The 24,656-nt window shown below is 39.4% G+C and overlaps 1 protein-coding gene across 1 annotated transcript in view; it reads right to left on the bottom strand.

Moving 5' to 3' along the window:
* Nucleotides 1–24,656, bottom strand: part of LOC143431069 (zinc finger protein castor homolog 1) — an 83,367-nt gene that overhangs the window by 32,660 nt on the left and 26,051 nt on the right. Inside the window, exons 4-5 of the mRNA XM_076907575.1 lie at nucleotides 12,323–12,759; nucleotides 2,234–2,297 (exon numbers count right to left, since the gene is read on the bottom strand). Coding sequence (XP_076763690.1) covers nucleotides 2,234–2,297; nucleotides 12,323–12,759 — 501 coding nt within the window. The remainder of the gene's footprint in view (nucleotides 1–2,233; nucleotides 2,298–12,322; nucleotides 12,760–24,656) is intronic.

Below are 24,656 nucleotides of genomic sequence, written 5' to 3'. Positions count from 1 at the left end.
ATGTAACCTTTGCGAGCGTCAGAACTTCGACGAGCCTATCACAACGCCTCGTGCAACGTGGATGCAGTCGATTGTCGCTATTGTGTTTCGATAAGTTGCAATTTTAAAGCGAAAAATGCTGTTTTTAGGTACGAAATTGGTGGGATATGAGATTGAGAATCCCTTTGCTAGCAAACGTAATCTTTACGAGCGTCAGAACTTCGACGAGCCAATCACAACGCCTTATACAACGTAATGCAATCAATTCTTGCTATTGTGCTTCGAAAAATCGCAATTGTAGAGCGAAAAATGCTGTTTTTAGTTACGAAATTGATGTAATACGAGCAGTGGAGTGATTGGGAATCCCTTTGCGAGCAAACGTAACCTTTACACTCATTAAAACATCGACGAACCAATTACAACGCCTCATACAACGCACTGCAACCAATTCTTGCTATTGTGCTTCGAAAAATCGCAATTTTAGAGCGAAAAATGCTGTTTTTAGTTACGAAATTGACGTAATACGAATAGTGAAGCGTGATTGGCGGTTACTAAACATGGCGCACGATCTCACTCGCGCCACCAACGGAAGCAGCGATCCCTTATCGACCGCTGGGGTGGTCGCATTGGGGTACCAGCATTCTCTGTTTCCACCTCGCGTTCTTCCTCTTTTTCTGACCCGCTCCGCTTCTGCTCGTCCCATTTCCTTGATAATTCCCATAATGCTGTGGGCGGATATTCCAATAAAGGGGGAAGGTGGCCCCTCTGGCCACGAAACGCTGAAAGCCATGGGACACACGGACTCGTTTCGTCAGGTTCCGATGATTTACGAGGCCTGGCCCGATTCCAGTCAGCCGGATCGGATGAAGAACTGATTCACGGATGCCGCACGTGGCCGTGGGAACTCGTAATCGACGCGATTAATGCGGGACCATTGTGCACAGCGGCTTTACGAACTGTTCAGAAAAGGTACGCGACGTTCTGAAGCGTCTCGCGGCCATTTTGGTCCCACTTGATGCAACACTCTCGCCAGGGGACTTAAAAATCATTCAGTAGTCAATAAACTTTTTAATTCGCGAGGTACAATCATTGTTTAGTCGATAAATTTTTTAATTCGCCAGGTTCTGAAGCTTTCAGAGGCCATTTTGGTCCTACAATCATTCATTAGTCAATAAATTTTTTAATTCGCCAGATTCTGAAGCTTTCAGAGGCCATTTTGGTCCTACAATCATTCATTAGTCAATAAATTTTTTAATTCGCCAGATTCTGAAGCTTTCAGAGGCCATTTTGGTCCTACAATCATTCATTAGTCAATAGATTTTTTAATTCGCGAGGTTCTGAAGATTTCAGAGGCCATTTTGCTCCTACAATCATTCATTAGTCAATAGATTTTTTAATTCGCGAGGTTCTTGAGGTTTCTGGGGCCATTTTGGTCCCACTTGATGCAACACTCTCGTGAGAGGACTTACAAATCGTTCATTAGTCAATACATTTTTTAATTCGCGAGGTATAATCATTCATTAGTCAATAGGTTTTTTTAATTCGCGAGGTACAATCATTCTTTACTCGATAAATTTTTAATTCGCGAGGTTCTGAAGCTTTCAGAGGCCATTTTGGTCCACCTTGATGGAACACTCTCTCGAAGAGGAGACTTGTAAAATATTTATGTGGCAATAAGTTTTTTAATTTGAGAGGTTTTGGTGTTGTGTGGCGATAATTGATTCATTTTGGGAATGATGAAGTTATTTGTGGGTTTATTCAGCCCTTTTGAGTTTAGTGAAACTTAAAGTAGCACGTTGACTAGTCTTTTGCTTCGTCTCACTACTTCTATCTTAATTTAAAAACAGTTAATTATGTATCAACTCCATACAAATCACGTCAATGGATCTCTACGTCCATTATAACGAAGCAATTGACCAAATAAACGAAGAATTACAGAGTAAATTTGGTTTTTGTGCAACCCAATAAGACCGAACAGAGGCATCTTCGTCTCAAAGTATGCGCGCGAGTATCGATTAATCGAAGCCCAGATCGTCGATTTCGACGAGCGCAGTAAGCCTCGCGACCCTCGCCCCCATCGTGTCATCTGCTCTCTCTTTCTGTATTTTTATTTTCCATTCGTTAACCCCTCCCCCCCTCCCCCTCTTCCTGTCTGCGCGGCGGTCGAGCGCAGGGTCGTCGAACGGCGGAAGACTCGATTTGAATCTAATTACGATCCCGATAATTCCGTAAGGAGGCGGAAATAGTAACTCACCGGAAACCTTCGGGTCAGCTGTCTCCACCTTCATCGCCGCCAGGCTCGCTATTGTCGGCGATACCTGAAAAGAAAATACATTCACGATGTACAATGCACCAGCAGCGCGCGACAAACAGAGAAAAAGAGGGTACGAGAGTACGAGAGTGAGTGAGTGAGAGAGTGAGAAAGAGAGTACAAGAGTACGAGAGTGAGTGAGTGAGAGAGTGAGAAAGAGAGTACAAGAGTACGAGAGTGAGTGAGTGAGAGAGTGAGTGAGTGAGTGAGTGAGTGAGTGAGTGAGTGAGAGAGTGAGAGAGAGAGAAAGAGAGTACGAGAGTGAGTGAGTGAGAGAGTGAGAGAGTGAGTGAGTAAGAGAGTGAGAGAGTGAGAGAGAGAGAAAGAGAGTACGAGAGTGAGTGAGTGAGAGAGTGAGAGAGAGAGAAAGAGAGTACAAGAGTACGAGAGTGTGTGAGAGAGAGAAAGAGAGTGTGTAAGAGAGAGAAAGAGAGTGTGAGAGAGTGTGAGAGAGAGGAAAAGAGAGAGAAAGAGAAAGAAAAGGGGCGACGAGGCGCACGCAGGGGGCGCCCACGCGAAACTGAGCGCGGGACGACGACACGAGAAGCGAGCTGCGCGCGCAACCTGCGCGCCAATACGCGCGCGACGCACTGTTTGTTTTGAAAAATTCGAACACTCGACCGGCTACGAATCGCCCCGCGGCTACGCGAAATTGCTTCGTGGAAACGTCGCCGCGATTTTATTTATGCTGCGAGACGGTTTTTCGGCTCGATTGCTTTCATTTTACGTTTAGGCAGAGTTCGCGATGATTTTATTTATTGTTGAGAGACTGATTTTTGGTTCGATTGCTTGGACTGCTTTGATTTTATCTTTTGAGAGAGTTTGCGGCGATTTTATTTTTGTTGAGAGACTGAAAGGGATTTCTCTTAGATTACTTCAATAATATTACAGATTAAGGGTGGTTTAATAAGTTTTGAGAATTGAATGACAAATTAAGATACTTTCACTGGTTTTCTCTTTTAATTTAACCAATAATGCTTCTTAGACTAGTTTCTTTGAGTTAGATAAGGATTTTTCTTTAATTACTTCTTATATTTCTAATTTAATATCGCAAGTCGACTGTGATTTCACAATTTTCAGAATCAAATTACAAATTGCAATAACAATGCTTCTCAATCTCGTTTCTTTTGAATTTCTCAAAGGAAATTGACTCTTATTTTGTAATAACCAACCCAATTTTACAGAAATTCTAAGCCTCTAAAATCTTTAATTTCTAAAATCTAATCTAAAATGCTTTAATTTTTTCACAAAATTAATTCTAACAGCAGAGTATCAGCAGTTTTTAATTTTAAGAAAGATAAACTGAAGTTTTCAGTAAGAAAACTCATCAAAACGAATGTTCATTGCATTCACAACAGCTCTGCAAACACAATTCCATACTTGGCAGCCATTTCGAGAGCTGCATCGTCACACCTGCTAAGCACATTGCAAAATCCATTTACGAGAGACACAGAAGAACTTACAGTAATAAATACAACCACAAGATTTAAAAAAAGACCTCTTCGTTTTCTTTCAAAAAATTCTTAAAGAAAAACCTCTTCATCTACCTTAAAAAAAATTCTCTGAACCAAATGAGCCAATAAAATCTCTAAATTAAATGAACCAATTAAAAATCTATTTAGTAGAGACACAAAAGAGAACTTACAGCAATAAATACAACTATAAAATTTAAGAAAAACCTCTTCGTTTTCTTTTGAAAAATTCTTAAAGGAGAAACCTCTTCATCTTTCTTAGAAAAAAAAATTCTCTGAACCAAATGAACCAATTAGAAATCTATTTATTAGAAACACAGAAGAGAACTTGCAGCAATAAAATAACCACAGAATTTTTAGAAAAACCTGTTCGTTTTCTTTAGAAAAATTCTTAAAGGAAAACCTGTTCAACTTCCATAAAAAAAATTCTTTAAACTGAACGAGAGAAGTTTCAGCAATGCAACGATTAAGAATCGCGAATATTAAATTGTAAGAACAGCTGTTTAAATATCCGCATCATTTGTTCTCCATTAATTGGCTCGATTCTTAGTCGTGCATTGTCCTTCGATGGAAAGGCGACAAAAGCTTCGCGTAATCACCGCGTTTGTTGCGAGCCCCTCCTTCGAAGCGCGTCGATGCCTCGTGAAACACGAAATATCGAACAATCGAGATGCAGAAACATTTTTCAACGGCTCGCGGGGTTAAGTGACGCTGCAAACTCGCTCGACGTTCGAACAGAAGGATTTCGTAATTAACAGACGCGAGTTCGAAGTCTGTAATCGAGAAATTTGCACGTCGACCAGGTCGACGACCCGCGAGAAGGATAATTCTTCGACGTTTTCGGAGAACCGGAAGCGGTTTCCGGCTTCGAGCGACGCGATGGTAGCAGAAGTATGTCGTAACGATAAATGCTTGACAAGTCTTAATTAAAAGTCCAATTTTCGAGGCAATAATCTTCATTAAAGATGGAAAAGTTCTAATTAAAAATTGGAGTTTGGTTCTGAAGTATTTTGTAATAATAAACGCTTGAAAAATTGTAATTAAAAGTCCAATTTTCGAGGCAATAATCTTCATTAAAGATGGAAAAGTTTTAATTAAAAATTGGATTTTTGTTCTGAAGTATTTTGTAATAATAAACGCTTGAAAAGTTTTAATTAAAAATGGAATAATAGAACATAAGAGACTCACAATAAATTTGCAATAAATACTCAAAAAATTCCTAATTAAAAGTCGAATCTTGGCTCCAATAATCGAACAGGAGAGACTTGCAATAAACTTGCAGTAAGTTCTCGAAAAGTTCTAATTAAAAGTGGAATTTTTGCTCCAACAATCAAACACAAGAAACTTGTGCTGAAAATGCTTGAAAAGTGCTGATTAAAAATCGAATAATCAAACCCAAGGGACTCACAATAAACCTTCGAAGAATCCAAATTAAAAGTCGAATCTTGTGTTCAACAATAAAAAAAAAAGAGACTTCAAACAAAGTTGAATTTGAAAAGTGCCAATTTTCAAGCTGAACGAGGATCCTCGAGGAGATAGAAAAGCAGAAGAAGATCGACGTCAGAGCGGAAGCCACACATGGCTGGAAATAATTCGAATCCTGTACGATTTCCGAAGCCATATCCGTGGTCTTGCGATTGCCACAGCGTGTTAATTCCTGCTGAATCGACGCACATATTCTCTCTTTTGCTTGCAACGAAACGGCTGGTCCCATCTATATTCCTCGTTCATAATTATTGGCGACCTTCGATGCCCAATATTAACAGGTCGCCTCGCGACTCGCATGTCGATGGCGTCGCTGCGGTCGTTTCCGCGGGAAATCGATTGCCAATTCCTCGCACAGCCCGCCGACAACTCGATTTTACGAACATACAACCATTTTCAGACTCAATCGATTAAATACCAACGACTTCGCAGCCTTGACTGACTCATCATTCGAAAATTACTAATAAAATTCTGTTCCACGAATTTATAAAAATCGCAGAAGAACTTCTGTCGCGTACAATGGCGTCTACGAACGACTTTGCAGCTTTGACTGACTCAGCATTTTAAAATCAATGGTAAAATTCGATTTTGTAGGATTGTAGGAATAGCAGAAGAATTTCTGTCGTGACAAATAGCGTCTACGATCATATAAAAATGTAAAAATTAAATATGGACGATTCTGCACCCTCAACTGACTTGCCATTCATCAATTGCTAATAAAATTCGATTTTACAAAATTTTAAGAATAGCAGAAGAATTTCTGTCGCGCCCATAACAGTGTCTACGACCATAAAAAAATTAAATATGAACGATTCTGCATTCTCAACTGTCTCAGCACTCAGAAATCCCTAATAAAATTCTACTCTACAAATTTATAAAAATCCCAGAAGAATTTCTGTCGCACCCAAAAGTGTCTACAATCATATAAAAATGAAATGCGAACAACTTTGCATCCTCGACAATCTGACTATCGAAAAGTCCCTAACAAAATTCGATGTTAAAAAATGAAAAAGATAATAAATATCAGTCTCGCGCAGCGAAACAGCGTCGCCCAGCATCCCACGGCAGCAAGATTGGCAAGTCAATGCGGTGTCCTCAGAGTTTCGAGGCGGTCCACGCGGAGAGTGCGCGACTCGATGGAAGTCGAGGACGCTCGAGAGCAAGAAAAAGGAGTACATCCGCGATACGCGAGGTCCTAGAAGCGAATAGAGGACACGTGGCGGATGCTCGAGGGGGCGAAGAAGATCGAGCACGAATAGGAAGAGCGTTTCAAAGCCGGAGAGAACAGTAACGCAGAAGAGAAAGAATATCAGCTACGAACGAACGAACGAGGGAGGGGAAGGCCAGCTCTGCGAGAGAGGAGGAGAGAGAGAAGAGAGAAGAACGAGGGGCCACTCGTACACATGAGAGTATAGAGGCATATGAGAAAACAATAGAGCTGATTTGCAAACAATAGAATAACGTTAAGAGCCGAGTATTATACGCCGTTGTTACTTCTTGTGCCATAACGCCGGAGAGCATATGCCCATTAATATTCAAAGGCGAAAATAATGTAAACGACACGACAAAAATCGGGGGAATAATTTCAATTCTCCCCGTATGGGATTCCAGCATGGCGGTGCGGAGCCGCTTTCGTGCCGCGCTCCTCTCTTTGGGTATGCGATGCACAGCCAAGCGTTATGGGCTCTCATGGCTGGGTTTGGGGCGATGGGGTCGAGACCATTCCGTTTTCTGTACCTGAGTTCGCTTATTTTTGCTTTAGCTGGAGCAAAGCATTTTTTTAATGGCTCATGGACGCGTTTGAGTCGATGGAGTTGAGGTACCATTCCGTTTTCTGTACCTGAGTTCGCTTATTTTTGCTTTAGCTGGAGCAAAGCATTTTTTTAATGGCTCATGGATACGTTTGAGTCGATGGAGTTGAGGTACCATTCCGTTTTCTGTGCCTGAGTTCGCTTATTTTTGCTTTAGTTGGAGCAAAGCATTTTTTTAATGGCTCATGGATGCGTTTGAGTCGATGGAGTTGAGGTACCATTCCGTTTTCTGTACCTGAGTTCGCTTATTTTTGCTTTAGTTGGAGCAAAGCATTTTTTTAATGGCTCATGGATGCGTTTGAGTCGATGGAGTCGAGACCATTCCGTTTTCTGTACCTGAGTTCGCTTATTTTTGCTTTAGCTGGAGCAAAGCATTTTTTTAATGGCTCATGGATGCGTTTGAGTCGATGGAGTTGAGGTACCATTCCGTTTTCTGTACTTGAGTTCGCTTATTTTTGCTTTAGCTGGAGCAAAGCATTTTTTTAATGGCTCATGGACGCGTTTGAGTCGATGGAGTTGAGACCATTCCGTTTTCTGTAGCTGAGTTCGCTTATTTTTGGTTTAGTTAGAAGAAAGGGTTTTTTTAGTTATTATTTAGAGACTGAGTGAGAGGTGGAAAGTTTGAGATGTTGAGGACATTTGGGAATTGGTGAAGGATTGGTTGAGAGAGGTGGCGAGTGGAGAAGTTGAGGATGATTGGAGAGTATGGTTCTGTGGAGAAATCTGGGAATTTGAGATTTGAAATGTTGAGATTTGGGAATTTGAGGTTTGAACAGTTGTGATTGGGAAAGTTGGGCTTTGAACACTTTGTGATAGGAAAATTTGGGCTTAGAACACTTTGTGGTAGGACAATTTGGAGTTACAACACTTTGTGGTAAGAAAATTTGGGTCTAGAACACTCTGTGATAGGAAAATTTGAACTTAGATAAGTTTGCACTAAGAAAATTTGGACTTAAAGAACTTTGCACTAAGAAAACTTTGCGCTAAGGAAATTAGGGCTTAGGAAACTTACGCTAAGAGAACTTTACATTAGAAAAATTTGAGCTTAGAAAACTTTGCGCTAGGGAAACTTTACGCTAGGGAAATTGAGGCTTAGAAAACTTACGCTAAGAAAATTTGGGCTTAGATAACTTTGCGCTAAGAAAACTTATGCTAAGAAAACTTTGCGCTAAGAAAATTTGGGCTTAGATAACTTGGCACTGAAGAAACTTTGCGCTAGGGAAATTGGAGCTTGGAAAACTTACGCTATGAAAATTTGGGTTTTGGTAACTTTGCGCTAAAAAAACCTTGCACTAAAGAAATTGGGACTTAGAAAACTTACGTTAAGTTTGCGTTTAGAAATCTTGCGTTAGGAAAACTTGGACTTAGAAAACTTAGCAGTAAGAAAATTTGGGCCTGCAAAACTTTGAGCTAAGAAAACTTAAGCTTAGAAAATTTTGCATTAAGAAAATTTGAGCTTAGAAAACTTTGCACTAACAAAATTAAGCTTCAAAAATCTTCAAGCTCAGAAAACCTTGCCCTAATTTAACACCACTAACATCTGATACCACAAACTTGTAGAACTTCTCGTCTTGCAAAATGATGCATAAAGGCGAGGCGCGACTTGCTACGATCTTCATTCACTCATGGGCGAGAAGATTCCTCAAGTTACTGGAATAACCTGAGTTCGAGGCGTTTATCGGATGCAGGGTGTGTCGAACGATGGCGTAGAATGTTAATTGTTCCTTTAGAAAGTTAATATCCCCTCGTATTCTCTGATATTCTGCACCTCTTACGTCTCAGAAGCATTTCTGTGTCACTTTCAAAATGACCAAATTTATCACTGGCAATGAAAATAGAAAATTGAAAAAAATATGCGAGTATAGACAGCATATTGTTCCTTAAATATCCAAGGCTAGCTTCAAAATAATTTAGAGCTGAATTGGAGGAAAAATAAAATAGTTTAATATAAGAAAACAATTTTAGATTATTGGATCATTAATGCTCCATTCTTGAATTAAAATTTTGCTTTCGTGCATAAAATATGTTTTCTATATTTTAATTAATATATTCTTTATAATTGCAAACAGAAATCTGGTTAAATTTCTGGCAATTTTCAGCAGAAGAAAAGGAAGCAGCCACCCTCTTCCATTTATGAAATCAATTTTAAATTAAAGGATCATTAATGCTTGATTCTTGAATGAAAATTTTGCTTTCATGTATAAAATATCTTTTCTATATTTTAATTAATGTATTCTCTATAATTGCAAACAGAAATCTCGTCAAGTTTGTGTCAATTTTCAGCAGAAAAAAAAGAAACAAGCCACCCTCCTCCATTTGCGAAAACAATTTTAAGTTAGTCGATCATTAATGCTCCATTCTTAAATTAAAATGTTGCTTTTATATATAAAATATCTTTTCTAGATTTTAATTAATATATTCTTTACAATTGCAAGCAGAAATCTGGTTAAATTTCTGGCAAATTTTCAGCAGAAAAAGAAGAAACGATCCACCCTCCTCGATTGAAGTCCCTTTTTCCTGGTGCCATTCAGCTCGCGCGTGCTCTCGAGGGGAAAGGGATCATTGTTCTCGATTATTTTATGGGAACACGTCTGAACGAATTAAGGTCAAGAATCAGGGACTCCAGAGATCGCGACAAATCATCGCTGGTGGGTTCCAGGAACCCTTCTCAAATATTCCAACTTCCGTGAGGACCTCTGCGAGCCATCAACCAGTTCCACGATGATTCTATAGCCCCAAATAATTCCCAGAGTGACTTATCGCGTCAGAAATCGACGAAGAACGAGAGCAGAACTTAACGTTTGGTTGTTGGACGGCAGAAATTGGAATTGGGTAACGACAGAGACGATCTAGCGAGGCGTCAACGCCTGTGCATCATCGAGCCATCAATGCGAGCAGACGGTGCTCTTGGATCCGGTCCAATCTCGCGGAACAACGAACCACGGTGTTCTCCATTTATATTCTCAAGTAGACACGATGAGATATTCAGAAACCAGAGGGACATTCGTTATTTCAAGTCGAGGGCTACTCGAAATAGATAAATATACCAGCTTTCTTCATTTTATTCTGTTTCTTAGTAAATTGGAACCAATTAGTTTTTCAAAATATTTTTTAAACCTTCCATATATGTCCCTCGATAAATTAAAAATAAGAAAATTTCAATCAAAGTAAAAACTTTGATATAAATAAAAAAAGATTGAAAGCAATAACTTTCCTCTGCCACTGTAGAATAATTTTTTTTTTTTTTTAATGAACAGAAATTTGTGAAACCAAATATTTTTCTAAGCTTCCATATATGTCTCTCAATAAATCAGAAATAAGAAAATTTTAATTTAAGAAGACACTGTGGCATAAATAAAAAAGAGATTGAAACCAATAACTTTTCTCTGCCACTGCAAATTCTTTTTTTTTTCTTTTGAGAATGAACAGAAATTTGCGAACTAAAATATTTTTCAAAGCTTCAATATATGTCCCTCAATAAATTAAAAACAATAAATCTTCTATTCAAGAAGAATCTACAACATAAATAAAAAAAAGATTGAAACCAATAACTTCTCTCTTCCACTGCACACTCTTTTTTTTTTCTTTTCAAAATGAACAGAAATTTGCAAACCCAAATATTTTTAAAATCTTCCACATATATCTGTCAACAAATAAAAACCAACAAACCACCAATTTCAGAAGACACAACCGTGCAATAAATAAAAAATCAACTTTCCTCTGCGACCACAAAATCTTCTTTTCTTTCAGTTTAAATGGACATGAATTTGTGAAATCTCGAAGGAGAGTTAATTAACGTGGTTCAACTAGAAGCGAGGATCAAAGTGTCCGGGTATAATTAAAGGAAAGCTTTTAAAGAGCCGAGGGAGAGATTTCACGGCGAATTAGTGGCTGCTCGGTGGTTGGTGTGTCATGTCGCCGATAAATTGAGATAATTATTTTCATATAATTGGCAGCGGTGATCCTCTGCTGGCGTTGATCGTTAAAGTGGAAACAAGTTGAGCGAAATCCAAACGGCTGTAGCAGATGATCGCGGCATGTTGACAATCCGGTGTCACGTCATCATCAACTGGCCCCAGCGCGTGTCCCACTCGGATAATCGATCTACGTCCTCGTGGCCGTCGCTTAAGCCCAGTTCACACTTAAGATTGCTTTATTATCCAACGAACAGCTAAACTTTCGAGTGAAATGAAAGATAGTGCAGGTTTCGAGGTTTAAAAATAATGAGAAAAAGCACTGCTTTCGAGCTTTAAATTATCTTAAAATATAGAAGAAAGGGTCCATTTCATGAGATATTTTTCTCTTCGAAGAGAAGTGAAAGAAAGTAATTTTTAAAAAATTGCAAAGACTGTTCTGAGATCCTGAACCTTGAGTTCTTGAAAGAAACGAGATTTCTGCTAGCATTAAAATGAAGAATATACTAATGAAACTGAAGAATAAAGTATTTTAAGTTTACTTCTCAGGACAAAATTGCACCCCCCATAATTAAAATTCTTTGCAGCCAATTAAAGAACCCTTCGACCACAACCACCACTCACAATTTACCATTTTATATTTTTCTCTACAATTTTATATTTCATATATTTTAAATTGCAATTTAATCGACTACTATTTTATATTTTCTATTTTTCTTTACTATTTTATATTCGACATTTCAAACACGTTGACGCACATTTTCGACTTTAACATCGCCCTCGGGAACACTTTCCTTTTCTCTCAAACATTCACGACTGCCAGATGAAATCTGCAGTATAATAAGTAGTACGTTGCTCTCTGGCATGTTATCAATTTTTCTCTGGACGCGTCTCTCAACAATTAACAAGTACACATAGTAGCACACTTCGTACTAACACAGTATATATTTTTGTATTAATTAAAATATGCAATCGCGACGTCTATAGCCGTCATTTGCCTACAAATATCTAAGGACGTCTATAGCCGTCATTTGCCTACACATAGCTCAGGACGTTTATAGCCGTCATTTGCTCTACAAATCGCCAAATATCGGACGGCTATAACCGTCATTTGTCTACACATAGCCAAGGACGTCTATAGTCGTCATTTGTCTCACAGATCGCCAAATATCGGACGTCTATAGCAGTCATTTGCTTTACAAATCGCCAAATATCGAACGTCTATAGCCGTCATTTGTCTACGCATAGCTATATGACGTCTATAGCCGTCATTTGCTTCTAAACATCGCCAACAATCGGACGGCTATAGACGTCAATCGCGTAAAAAATCGCGATTCTCAATCGACTCACCCACGGCTCCTCAGGCTCGTCCCTCCTCACGTTCTGGAACAGCACGCTGCCCATCTGCACCTGAAGATTCTGCTGCAACAGTTGCGCCAACTGCGGGTTCTGCGTGAGTATCGCCGGATTTTGCTGCAACAGCTGAGCGAGCGCCGGGTTCTGCACGAGGATCTGACTCAGCGGCGAGTTTGGCATCGCGTGCAGGGGTTGCTGCTGTTGCTGCTGGCCCTGCTGATGCTGCTGACCCGCGTCCTGCTGCTGCTGCTGTTGCTGCTGCTGTTGCTGTTGCAGGCTCGGAGAATTCGCGTTCGACGTCTGACACGACTGAGACAGATTGCTGGGCGGTGGATTGTGCCGTGGAGGGCTCTGAGGGGTGTGCGGCGGCGTTGGTGGGCTACCAGGCGCCATCGACGACGCATCCTTCTCCTCTTTCACTTTCACTTTGCCTGAAACACACCATTTCCCCATTTTATCAGCACAATTTCGAGAAAACCACTTTGCAACGCTTGTCAATTATTTTAGCGAATTTCGAGCGAGAATTGGAGAATTTTTTGAGGGGGTTTGGGGGTGAGAAAGGGTCCTCGAGATCGTCCAAAGGGTCTTCTGTCACCACAATTTCGATAAAACCACCTTGCAACGCTTGTCAATTATTTTAGCGAATTTCGAGCGAGAATTGGAGAATTTTGAGGGGGTTTGGGGGTGAGAAAGGGTCCTCCAGATCGTCCAAAGGGTCTTCTGTCACCTATCAGAGCCACAGCCTCGACTCGTCGCCACTGACACCCTCCAAGAGACTGACAAGGGGTGCTCTGGAGTTTTTCGCGATTTTGGAAACTGTGGTGGGGTGAGCGGAAGTCGATTGGTCGTGGATTGGCGAATGGGAACCAGTCGACTTCGAGGTGCTGAAAAAGTGACCGAGGGGATGGTTTTTTGTGAAATTGAGACGTCTTCAGCGCGATCGAGCAGGTACATCTGCTCTGTGCCAAGCATTGATCCTTAATCCCTCGATTTCAACCCCTCGAAGCTGCTTCTAAATTACGTTTAAACGATAGTCAACCTTCTTCCACAAAAATAATTAAAAAAAATTACTTTTCTAAGCTTCTATCGCTGAATATTCAACCCTTAAGTGAAATAATAACTAAAAATAAATTTTGAGAGGATATATTGTTTTAATTATTAGACTCTAACTGACGAAAAATCATCCCTTAAGAATAAAAATAATTAAAAAGAGACTCTGACAGCTGTTTAATCGCAAATCTCTTCAATAAAATCCCCAAAAGGGTTTTTAACTCGTGGAAATTCATCCCTTAACAGTCAAAGCATCCCAAAAAGGGTTTTAAACCCGCGTAAGACATTGAAGGGTGCAAGTTTCGATCCCAGGTAGATCCAGCGTGTTTTATTCGCATGGATCTCTCGCCATGAGAACGTCGAGCGTTTCTACCTGCGTCCTTCGACCTGGCCAGCGAATTTGCCACCCTTCGAGTCGCGTCTGAGGAATCACGTAACCCCTTGGACCCGCTCTCCTCCTTTTTTCTGGCCACAAGTCTACCTTTTTCCTCTCGCAGACGAGTCTAACGAGACGGCACCGTCGCGCGTCGTCGACGTCGATGAAAAATGACTGTCCTGCCGTGGTAATTTTGGAGGAGAACGACAGAGCTTGTGGGAAAATGCTTTGGGATTATTTTTAGGGTCTCGAGATGGGATTTCGTTTAAAAACGAGCGAATTCTGTGGTATTCTTTCATGAGAAGATTGTTTTAGATGGCTTAATTGGGTAATCGGTGATTATTTGTGGCTTCAATTGTTGCTTTGATGACTTAGGGGGTGGTAGTTACGCTGTTCTTCTTTGTAATGTGGGTTTTTGTGTTTTAAGGCAGTTTTTTGGCATTGAAATCTGATAATTGGTGAGTTGAAATGGAAATTGAAGATTGAGGGATGGAGAATTATGGTTCTGGGAATTTTTGGGGCTTCAACCCTTGAATTATTGCTTCAGAGGAGAGAAATGGAGTTATTCTTCTCTCAAAGTGAATATTTATATTTTAAAATACTTTTTTAGAATTAAAATTAGATAATTAGCGATTTAAAATGAAAGACAGAGATCTATGAGTGAAAAATCAATATTTTGAGAATATTAACATCTTAAACCCTTGATTTATTGCTTCAGAGAAGAAGAAATTAAATTAATCTTCTTTCTAAGTGGATTTTTGTATTTTAACAGACTAAAATTAAATAATTGCCAATTTGAAATGGAAAATAGAGATCGATGAATGAAAAATTAAGATTTTAAGAATTCTAGGGCCTTCAACCCTTGATTTAATGCTTCGCAGAAGAAGAAATAAAATTATTTCTCTTTCAAACTAAATTCTTATATTTTAGAACACTTTTCTTGGTCCAAAATCAAATAATTGGCAATTTGAAATGGAAAACGAATAAATAATCGATATTTTGAGAATATTAACACCTTCAACCTTTAATGTACTGCTTCAAAGCAGAACAAATTAATTAATTCCTCTCTCCAAGTAAATTATTACAATTACAAAAATTACTTTCAGAAAAAATCAACGAGAACATTAATAAATATTATAAACTCTTCTAAAACAATCCTACTTCAAATTTTCAAGCGTGAGTACAGAACAACAGCTTCTAGAAAGTAATAGCAAATCAGCAATGGTTCCTCAGCATTCCAATATCGATTCACGATACGCCTATTCAGGTTTCTATGTCATGTATCGCAGGAATTCGCGTTGGACATTGTCCAGTTACAGTATCTGCCAAACTCTGATGCCATGCACTGTCAAATACCATCGCACAACCATCGACAATAATAAAAAAACGACAACTGATACAGTTTTTGCCTTTTGCAATCATTCAATACTGAATAGTGCCATTTTTTCTTGTGATATAAATTGTTTATCGAAAGCTGTCGTCATTTTAAGTGATTCTGCCTGCAATTTGTATCGATAGTGCCATTTCTTCTTGTCGTATAAATTCTCTGGACGATTGGCCGTCGATTTTACCGTTTTATGATTCTCTCAAAGAATCAGAAAGTCATCGTCGTGGGCCAAGTAGGACAGTTCTTGCAAAAGAAGACGCACAGGCATTCCAGTGTCAATTGTGGTGTCAATCTAATGCTGAAGATTAATTCTAAAAATGGTAACAATGTTTTTATATCCAACTCTTACCATTTCACGAATTATTTTAATTATTTATCATCAATTTAGAATTTTTATTTCGAGCAGAAATGACTTAAAACTGCCACTAAATTGTTCTACCCCTTCAAAACAATTTTTATTTCAATCACAAATGGGATAAAAATGTTCTCACGCCTTTTCAAGAGTCTTCAAAGTTATTTCATCAATTTAGAATTTTTATTTGCAGCAGAAATGGATTAGAAATGTCCTCACGTCTTTCTAAGAGTTTTCAAAGTTACTTCATCAATTTACAATTTTTATTTGAAGCAAAAATGGCTTAAAACTCTCACTAAATCGTTCTACCTCTTCCAAATAATTTTTATTTCGCTCACAAATGTTTTCACTCCTTTTCGAGAACCTTCAAAGCCACTTCCTCAGCTTGCAATTTTTATTTACCACAGAAATGGCTGAAAAAAAACTGTCTAAGCACTCGAATGGGAATCTCGAGAGAAACAGTTAACTCATAAAGCCCTGTGGCGTTCGGTTAACAGCGTCGATTACTTTCTCCGACGTTTTGGGCACCGCCGCCACCCCCAACGTCCGCGTGGCCATTTTTTCGCCGCGTCCACCTCCTCGCACGGTTGATTTTTATCAATCGAGCCGATGTGGAGCAAAAGATGAAAGGCAGGAACACGGGATCCCCGCGGAGAACGAAAGGCTCGCCACGAGCTGGCTCTGGCCTTAAAAATCGAGGCAATTTAAGGATCCCAACTCGGTATACGATCTCTCGCACGCTTATCCGCACCGTGGAATCCATTTACCGCTCGAAACGTGTACGAAATCATTTTCAAGACCGTTTCTTCTTTTCTCTACGTCGCTCTGCTCTCTTTTCGAACACCAGCGTCGGTGTTTCTCGTTCGTACGGCTCTCAGACAATTTTTTTTTGTCACAATTGCTTCAGTTTCGAGACAGAGAAACACTGATAGTTCGTTGAGAGCGAGTGAATAATTGTTTTGCCAGAAAAAATGGCACTATTCAGTATTAAATTCCTTTAAAAATCTGAAAACAATATAAATTGCATTCAGAATTGAATTAAAATCGCCAGAAATGGCAACGACGTGAAAAAATGGCAGCACTCAATATTAAATGCCTTAAAAATCTAAAAGCAATATAAATTGCATTCAGAATTGAATTAAAATCGCCAGAAATGGCAACGACGTGAAAAAATGGCAGCACTCAATATTAAATGCCTTAAAAATCTGAAAACAATATAAATTGCATTCAGAATTGAATTAAAATCGCCAGAAATGGCAACGACGTGAAAAAATGGCAGCACTCAATATTAAATGCCTTAAAAATCTGAAAACAATATAAATTGCATTCAGAATTGAATTAAAATCGCCAGAAATGGCAACGACGTGAAAAAATGGCAGCACTCAATATTAAATGCCTTAAATATCTAAAAGCAATATAAATTGCATTCACAATTGAATTAAAAGCATCTAAAATGGCAACGACGTTAAAAAAAACGTTTTTTGTGGCAGTTGCTTGAGTTTTAAAAGAGAGAAACACTGAAAGTTCGACGAGAGTGAGTGAATAATTATTTTGCCAGGAAAAATGACGAGGACGTTCGAAGAACAATTTGCAGCCCAAGAAAAAATGGCACCATTCAATATAAAATTATTTCAAAGCTAAAACCAATATAAATTGCATTCAGAATTAAACTAAGAATAATCTAAAACGTCAACTACGTGAAAAAAATCGTTTCTCTAATTTCCACGAGGCCACTTAAGCCTTTAAACGGTCCCAGGATCCAGGCAGGGTCTCGAGTTTCATCGAAATCGGTTAACGCGCGATCTTCCGCTGTTTCTCAGGGGTTAAATCGACCGTGGCCACCCTTGGAGCCAGGCGTTCCATTTTTTCTGCCCTTTTTTCACCCCATTTCTCGCAGGTAGCCGTGGCTACCTGCACGCGCGCTGCCAACCCGGAAAAGCAGTCCCCACCGTTGGAAAAAAATAAAAAAACAGTGGAAAAGAGTGCGAGGGACTCGTGAAAGGGGCGAGAGTCGAGAGAAAGGAAAGATTACGCAAGAAACCTCTGAACAGGGCGGTGGTTCGCCTGTCGAAGGTCCCAGGGGACCCTCGACTGGGCCCTCGCCAGTGCTGAGGGCGCGGAAACAGGGTAAAAGTGAGTTAATAGTCGGTAAAACGGTATTCAAACCGTGACCCGTCGGGGTTGCCAGCTTCTTTAAGCGTCGAGACCTTTTTTTCTTTCTCGTCTTCCTCGTTTCTCACTGCCGCGATCCTCTTCCGGAAGGGGTCGAGGGACACTCTGAGGGGTGGAAACGGATCATCGTGCACCCTGTGCGAGGAGATGGCGATGGAAAACCGAGACACGAGGCACTCCTTTCGCTGAGAAATCCGAGTAATCGTTCTTTGCCTGCCTCGAGCAGATTTCGTGGTGAATTTTTTTTAGGGGTTGCGGGTTGAATTTGGTCTCAGATAGCAGCGTGAGAGAAATACATCGGTTATATCGAGTTAGGATTGTTATTTTAATTGAAAAGTTATTTGAAAGTGAAATTAACCGAGAAATTTGTGTAATTGTTCTTTGGGTGCTTTGAGTAGCTTTCGTGATGGATTTTTTTAAGGGTTGGGGGTTAAATTTGGTCTCAGACAGCAGCGTGAGAGAAATACATTGGATATTTGGAGTTGCGATTGTTATTTTATTTTTAATATTATTTGAAAGTGAAATTAGCTGAGAAATCTTTCAGTCAGTGTATCAACCCTCATTTTTTCAAGTTTCAAGCTTCAAATTTTTGTGAAATTAAATTTAAAAAATCAAGATTGATGGTGAACTTTGAAACGTTGAGTTTCTTTGAAACTTTTGTTGCTTTATTTTATTATTTTATTTTTAGAACGATTTGAAAGTGAAATTAGCTGAGAAATCTTCCAGTTAGTGTATCAACCCTTGATTTATTGCTTCACAGAAGAAGAAATTAAATTATTCCCCTCTCAAAGTGAACTATTATATTTCTAAACACTCTTCGTGGTCCAAAATCAGATAATTGGCAATTTCAAATGGAAAACGAAGATCGACCAATGAAAAATCAAGATCTTGAGGATGATAACACGTCTTCAACCCTTAATTTATTGCTTCAGAGAAGAAGAAACAAAATTATTTCTCTCTCAAATAGCATTATTATATTTCAAAACACATTTCTTGGTCCAAGATCAAATAAATCACAATTTGAAATGAAAAACGAAGATCAATAAATGAAGAATCAAGATTTCATGAATTTTAGTGCCCTCAACCCTTATTTTACTGCTCCACAGAAGAAGAAACAAACTTATATCTCTCTCAACTTAAATTTCAATATTTTAAAACACTTTTCTCAACTTTTTTTTTATTTATAGTATCTCCAAAAATTTCTCTTCTCTGTTTCTCTGAACTAAGTGCAAACACACCCTCGAAAGGCAGTTTAAGAAGTCTCTTTCCTCTGTCTTTCTGAATTTCAATTGAGAAACCCTTGAAAGACAGTTTAAAAACTCTCTTTCCTCTGTTTTTTCGAATTTCAATCGAGAAACCTTCGAAAGACAGTTTAAATAGTTTCATTTCTCTATTTTTGCGAATTTCAATTGAGAAACCTTCGAAACGCAATTTAAGAAGTCTCTTGCCTCCATTTTTCCGAATTTCAATCGAGAAACCTTCGAAAGACAGTTTAAATAGTTTCATTTCTCTATTTTTGCGAATTTCAATTGAGAAACCTTCGAAAAGCAATTTAAGAAGTTTCTTGCCTCCATTTTTCCGAATTTCAATCGAGAAACCTTCGAAAAGCAATTTAAGAAGTCTCTTTTCTCTGTTTTCCTAAATTTCAATCGAGAAACCTTCGAAAAGCAATTTAAGAAGTCTCTTTTCTCTGTTTTCCTGAATTTCAATCGAGAAACCTTCGAAAAGCAATTTAAGAAGTCTCTTGCCTCCATTCTTCCGAATTTCAATCGAGAAACCTTCGAAACGCAATTCAAAAACCCTCTTTCCTCCATTTTTCCAAATTCTTTCTTTCCCCAATTCTCGATTCCTTCAAATTTAAATCGAGAAACCTTCGAAACGCAATTTAAGAAGTCTCTTCTCTGTTCTTCCAAATTTCAATCGAAAAACCTTCGAAACGCAATTTAAGAAGTCTCTTGCCTCCATTCTTCCGAATTTCAATCGTGAAACCTTCGAAACGCAATTAAAAAACCCTCTTTCCTCCATTTTTCCAAATTCTTTCTTTCCCCAATTCTCGATTCCTTCAAATTTCAATCGAGAAACCTTCGAAAAGCAGTTGATTCGCCTCCGAAAAAACGTCTCAATCGCCCGCGCGACATTGGGACTTATTAGATGGCCAAGATACGCGCGTCGGTTCGACTGGTCCCTCGCGAGGGCCCAGGCGCATGCGTGCGTGCGTGCGTGCTGTTACGCTCGAGCAGAAACAGGGCCGTGGAATTTTATACGTCGCATTCCGGGAACGCGTGAAATCCTTCCGCGAGATTTCGATGGCTCGCGCGAAAAACGACCCGCTGTAATATCGCAATTAGCGATAAGTCCCAGAGTCAGGCTGGCTGGCTGGCTGGGCCCACAGAGTCGTCTCGTTCGAACCGTTTCACGCTGGTGGCGTCGCGATTTAGGTATTCGAAACACGCTCGATGGGAGACGTCGGATTACGAGGCGGCCAGGGCGGTCTCCGCTTTCTTGTTTCCCATTAGAATCGAATTTCGCGCGCGTATCGCACGCCTGGTAATGAAACACGCGGCCCGTTTACACCACTTGGCTCTCTGTGTGTTCCTCGCGTTACGCATGCCTGACCCGCGTACGTGGAAACTGTGGCCTGGGTTTCGCGTATTCGAACAGCTCGATTCGATACGCCACGCTTTTGTTTCTTATTCTTGAGAATTTCCACTGTTTTCTGGGGTAATTACAATTTTTATGGGGATTTGAAGGTATTGGAGAACACTGTGGAGGCCATTTTTCGAGGCTCTGTTGGACTTAATTGGTTTCCAGAGGAATTTGGTAGCTCATTTTTCTTATTTTCTGTGGTAATTTTAGGTTTTATGGAGCTTTGGAGCTCTATTGGAGAACCGTGGAGGCCATTTTTGGAGGTTCAGTTGGACTTAATTGGTTTGCAGAGGAATTTGGTAGCTCATTTTCCTTGTTTTCTGTGGTAATTTTAAGTTTTATTGTGAGACAGAGTAGCTTATTATGTGTGTCGTGGTTTTGTTTGTTATTTTTAAGAATTCTGTCGTTTTCTGTGGTAATCTCAAGTTTTATGGGGGTTTATGGAGCTTTGGAGCTATTGGAGAACCGTGGAGGCCATCTTTGGAGGCTCAGTTGGACTTAATTCCTTTGCAGAGGAACTTGGAAATTCTAACTTTAGTATGCAATTTCTTTTCACCCCATATTCACTCTTAAGTTTCTTTCTGGCTTTAAAGTAAGAGGTTTCTATGATTTGGAGTCATTGGAGAACTATAGAAGCCATCTTTGGAGGCTCAGTTTTATTTAATTGCTTTGCAAAGGAATTTGGTAGCTCATTTTCCTTGTTTTCTGTGGTAATTTTAAGTTTTATGGGGCTTTGAAGCTATTGGAGAACTATGGAAGCCATCTTTGGAGGTTCAGTTGGACTTAATTGCTTTGCAGAGGAATTTTACAGCAGAAACTTTAATATGCAACGTCTTTCCACCCCATATTCACCCTTAAATTATTCCACCTTTAAAGTAAAGGGGTTCTATGCTTCGAAAGTTGTTATAAATTAAATTTTTCTTTTGGAAAAATTATCTAATTTAGTGGATGCAACGTGGAAAGTAAAAAGGAAGTATTGAAGACCAATGGAAGCCATCTTTGAACCTTTAATTAAATTTCCACCCTCAAACTTTCAATACTCCCTCAAATCAGCTGTTTCTCTCAAACAAAAATTAAAATTCTGTGCATCAAGCATAGAAACTTAAAAAAGACACTCCACTAAGAACCAAGAGAGCTTTGAAGACCAATGGAAGCCCTCTTTAAACCTTCAATTAAATTTCCACCCTCAAACCTTCAATACTCCCTCAAATCAGCTGTTTCTACCAGAAAAAAAATCCAAATCCAATGCACCAAGCATAAAAATAAAAGAAGAGACTCTACCAAGACCCAAGAAAGTCTCTAAAGACCAATAGAATCCATTTCTTAACCTTCAATCAAATTTCCACCCTTAAACCCTCAAACTACTGATCACAAACCAGCTGTTTCCTCTAGAAAAAATCCAAATCCAGTGCAGCAAGCATAAAACTTAAAAAAAGCTCCACTAAGACCAAAGAGAGTCTCTCTAATAGCTCTAAAGACCAATGGAATCCATTTTTTCACCTTCAATTAAATTTCCACCCCCAAACCCTCAAACTACTGATCACAAACCAGCTGTTTCCTCCAGAAAAAATCCAAATCCAGTGCAGCAAGCATAAAACTCAAAAGAAAGGCACTCCACCAAGACTCAAGAGAGTCTCTCTAATAGCTCGATATCTCACAACGACGTGTTACAATCGCCTAATTCCTCAAGCTGAGAAAAATGCAAACCTATACTCCCTCAAATCAGCTGTTTCTCCCAAAAACAAAAAATTCAAATCCAGTGCAGCAAGCATGAAAAGTAAAAAAAAGGCACTCCACTAAGATCCAAGAGAGTCTCTCTAATAGCTCTAAGGACCAATGAAAGTCCTCTTTGAACCTTCAATTAAATTTCCACCCTCAAACCTTCAATACTCCCTCAAATCAGCTGTTTTTCCCAAACAAAAATTAAAATCCATAGTGCACCAAGCATAGAAACTTAAAAAAGAGACTCTACTAAGACCCGATAGAGTCTCTGAAGACCAATGGAAGCAATGTTTAAACCTTAAATTAAATTTCCACCCCCAAACCCTCAAACTACTGATCACAAACCAGCTGTTTCCTCGAGAAAAAATCCAAATTCAGTGCAGCAAGCATAAAACTTAAAAAAAGCTCCACTAAGACCAAAGAGAGTCTCTCTAATAGCTCTAAAGACCAATGCAATCCATTTTTTCACCTTCAATTAAATTTCCACCCCCAAACCTTCAATACTCCCTCAAATCAGCTGTTTCTCCCATTAAAAAATACAAAATCCAGTGCACTAAGCATAAAACTTAAATAAAAAAAGCTTCCACCAAGACCAAAGAGAGTCTCTCTAATAGCTCTAAAGACCAATGGAATCCATTTTTTCACCTTCAATCAAATTTCCACCCTTAAACCCTCAAACTACTGATCACAAACCAGCTGTTTCCTCCAGAAAAAATCCAAATCCAGTGCACCAAGCATAAAACTCAAAAGAAAGGCACTCCACCAAGACCAAAGAGAGTCTCTCTAATAGCTCGATATCTCACAACGACGTGTTAAAATCGCCTAATTCCTCAGGCTGAGAAAAATGCGAGCCCCCTCGCAACGGCAGACACCTGTCGAGCGAGGTTCAAGGTCGCGGCGATAAAAGAGCAGATCCATCAAAGAGCAGCGTAGGTACGCGAAGAGGAGGATCACGATAGACGGATCTCGACCATAAATCCTCGATTCTCCATCGGCTCGTCATCGCGTACAACGATATATCGACCGAGACGAATCGACTCGCGTCATTAGAGCCTCTTCTCGCTGCTGGGTCTCCTCCGCTGCAAGACGAACCGACCCACCTGGGGGAGGAGGGCGCAGCCACGAAAAAACCAGCCACCATTCGGAAAAATTGCTCCAGCTATCACGAGAACGTTTATCCGAGCCAAGAACCAGAGCTCTTCGACGATGACACTCGTTTTTCAACGCAAAGTTCAGAAATATAAATGTTGGAAGTCGTGTTTCGCATTGCGTTTGACGATGACACTCATTTCTCAGCACAAAGTTGGAGAAATGAAAATGTTGGACGCGATGCTTCGCAATTTTGTAAGTGCGAAATGGAGAATTCTCTGCAGAAGGATCTCGAGGACTTAGAAATTATTATTAGTCAACGATGACACTCATTTCTCAGCACAAAGTTAAGAAAGAAAAGGGTTGGAAGTCATGTTTTGCATTGTTCGACGATGACACTCATTTTTCAGCAGAAAATTGAGAAAAGAAAGGGTTGAAAGTGAAGATTTGCTATTTTGTTAGTCAGAAATGGAGAATTCTTTTTGCACAACTATTTTGAGGACTTAGAAACTATAATTGATATTATTGGTCAATTATAATACTTATTTCTCATCGTAGAATTAAAATAAAAATTTTAAAAGTCACGTTTTTTAATTTTCTAAGTACCAAATGGAGAATTCTTTGTAGAACAATTTTCTGGACTTAGAAACTATTATTGGTCAACTATGACACTCATTTTTCTTCACAAAATTGAGACATAGAAATGTTAGAAGTGAGGATTTGCTATTTTGTTAGTCAGAAATGGAAAATTGTTTTTATGAAAGGATCTTGAGGACTTAGAAACTATTATTGATCGACTATGACACTCATTTTTCATTCTAAAACTCAAATAAAAATTTCAGAAGCAATATTTGTCAATTCTCTAAGTTCCAAATGGAAAATTCTCTGTAGAACGATTTTGAGAAGCATATGAGAGGTATAAGGCTTGTTCTCATGGCTGGATTAAAAAATGGCACTCATTTTTCACCACAAAATTAAAAAAAAAAAATTTCAAGGGTCACATTTCTCAATTTTCTAAGTATAAAATGGAAAATTCTCTGCAGAACAATTTTAACGACCTACAACTCATAATTGTCCACCAACGTCGCTAATTACTGATTACAAAATGCCTAGAAAAATTTTCTAAAAGCCGCAACTCCCAAATTTTCAACGTCCAAATGGAAAATCCTCTGCAAACCAACATCGACGAGCGCACGAGTACCAAAGCTGGTTCTCATCGCCGTTAAAGAACAGAGCGAAAGAGAGAGAGAAAGAGAGAAACAGAAAGAGAGAGCCGCCTGCCTTTGTCCGTAGCCGTTCCATTTTTCGAGTACGCCGGATAATTAATCTCTGGGTGGGCATAAAAGGGTTTTCGGGTTCGCTCGCGAGAAAAAATGAGCGCGGCTTGGGCTTCGACCGCGGCCAGTTGTTCGCTGGCCCTTTTTATAACCCTCTTTCCGTCTTTATACCCCTCCACAGACCCTGTTCCCCCTCCCAGAGCCCCTGAGAACCTTCTCTCTCGCTCCAGGGACCCTCAACCCCCTCCAAACCCCTC

This window comes from Xylocopa sonorina, chromosome 16 (genome assembly GCF_050948175.1).
Source record: "Xylocopa sonorina isolate GNS202 chromosome 16, iyXylSono1_principal, whole genome shotgun sequence".
In the NCBI taxonomy this organism is placed as follows: Eukaryota; Metazoa; Arthropoda; class Insecta; order Hymenoptera; family Apidae; genus Xylocopa; species Xylocopa sonorina.
Note: the sequence above shows the minus strand (reverse complement) of the source record. Positions and strands in the feature narration are given on the sequence as shown.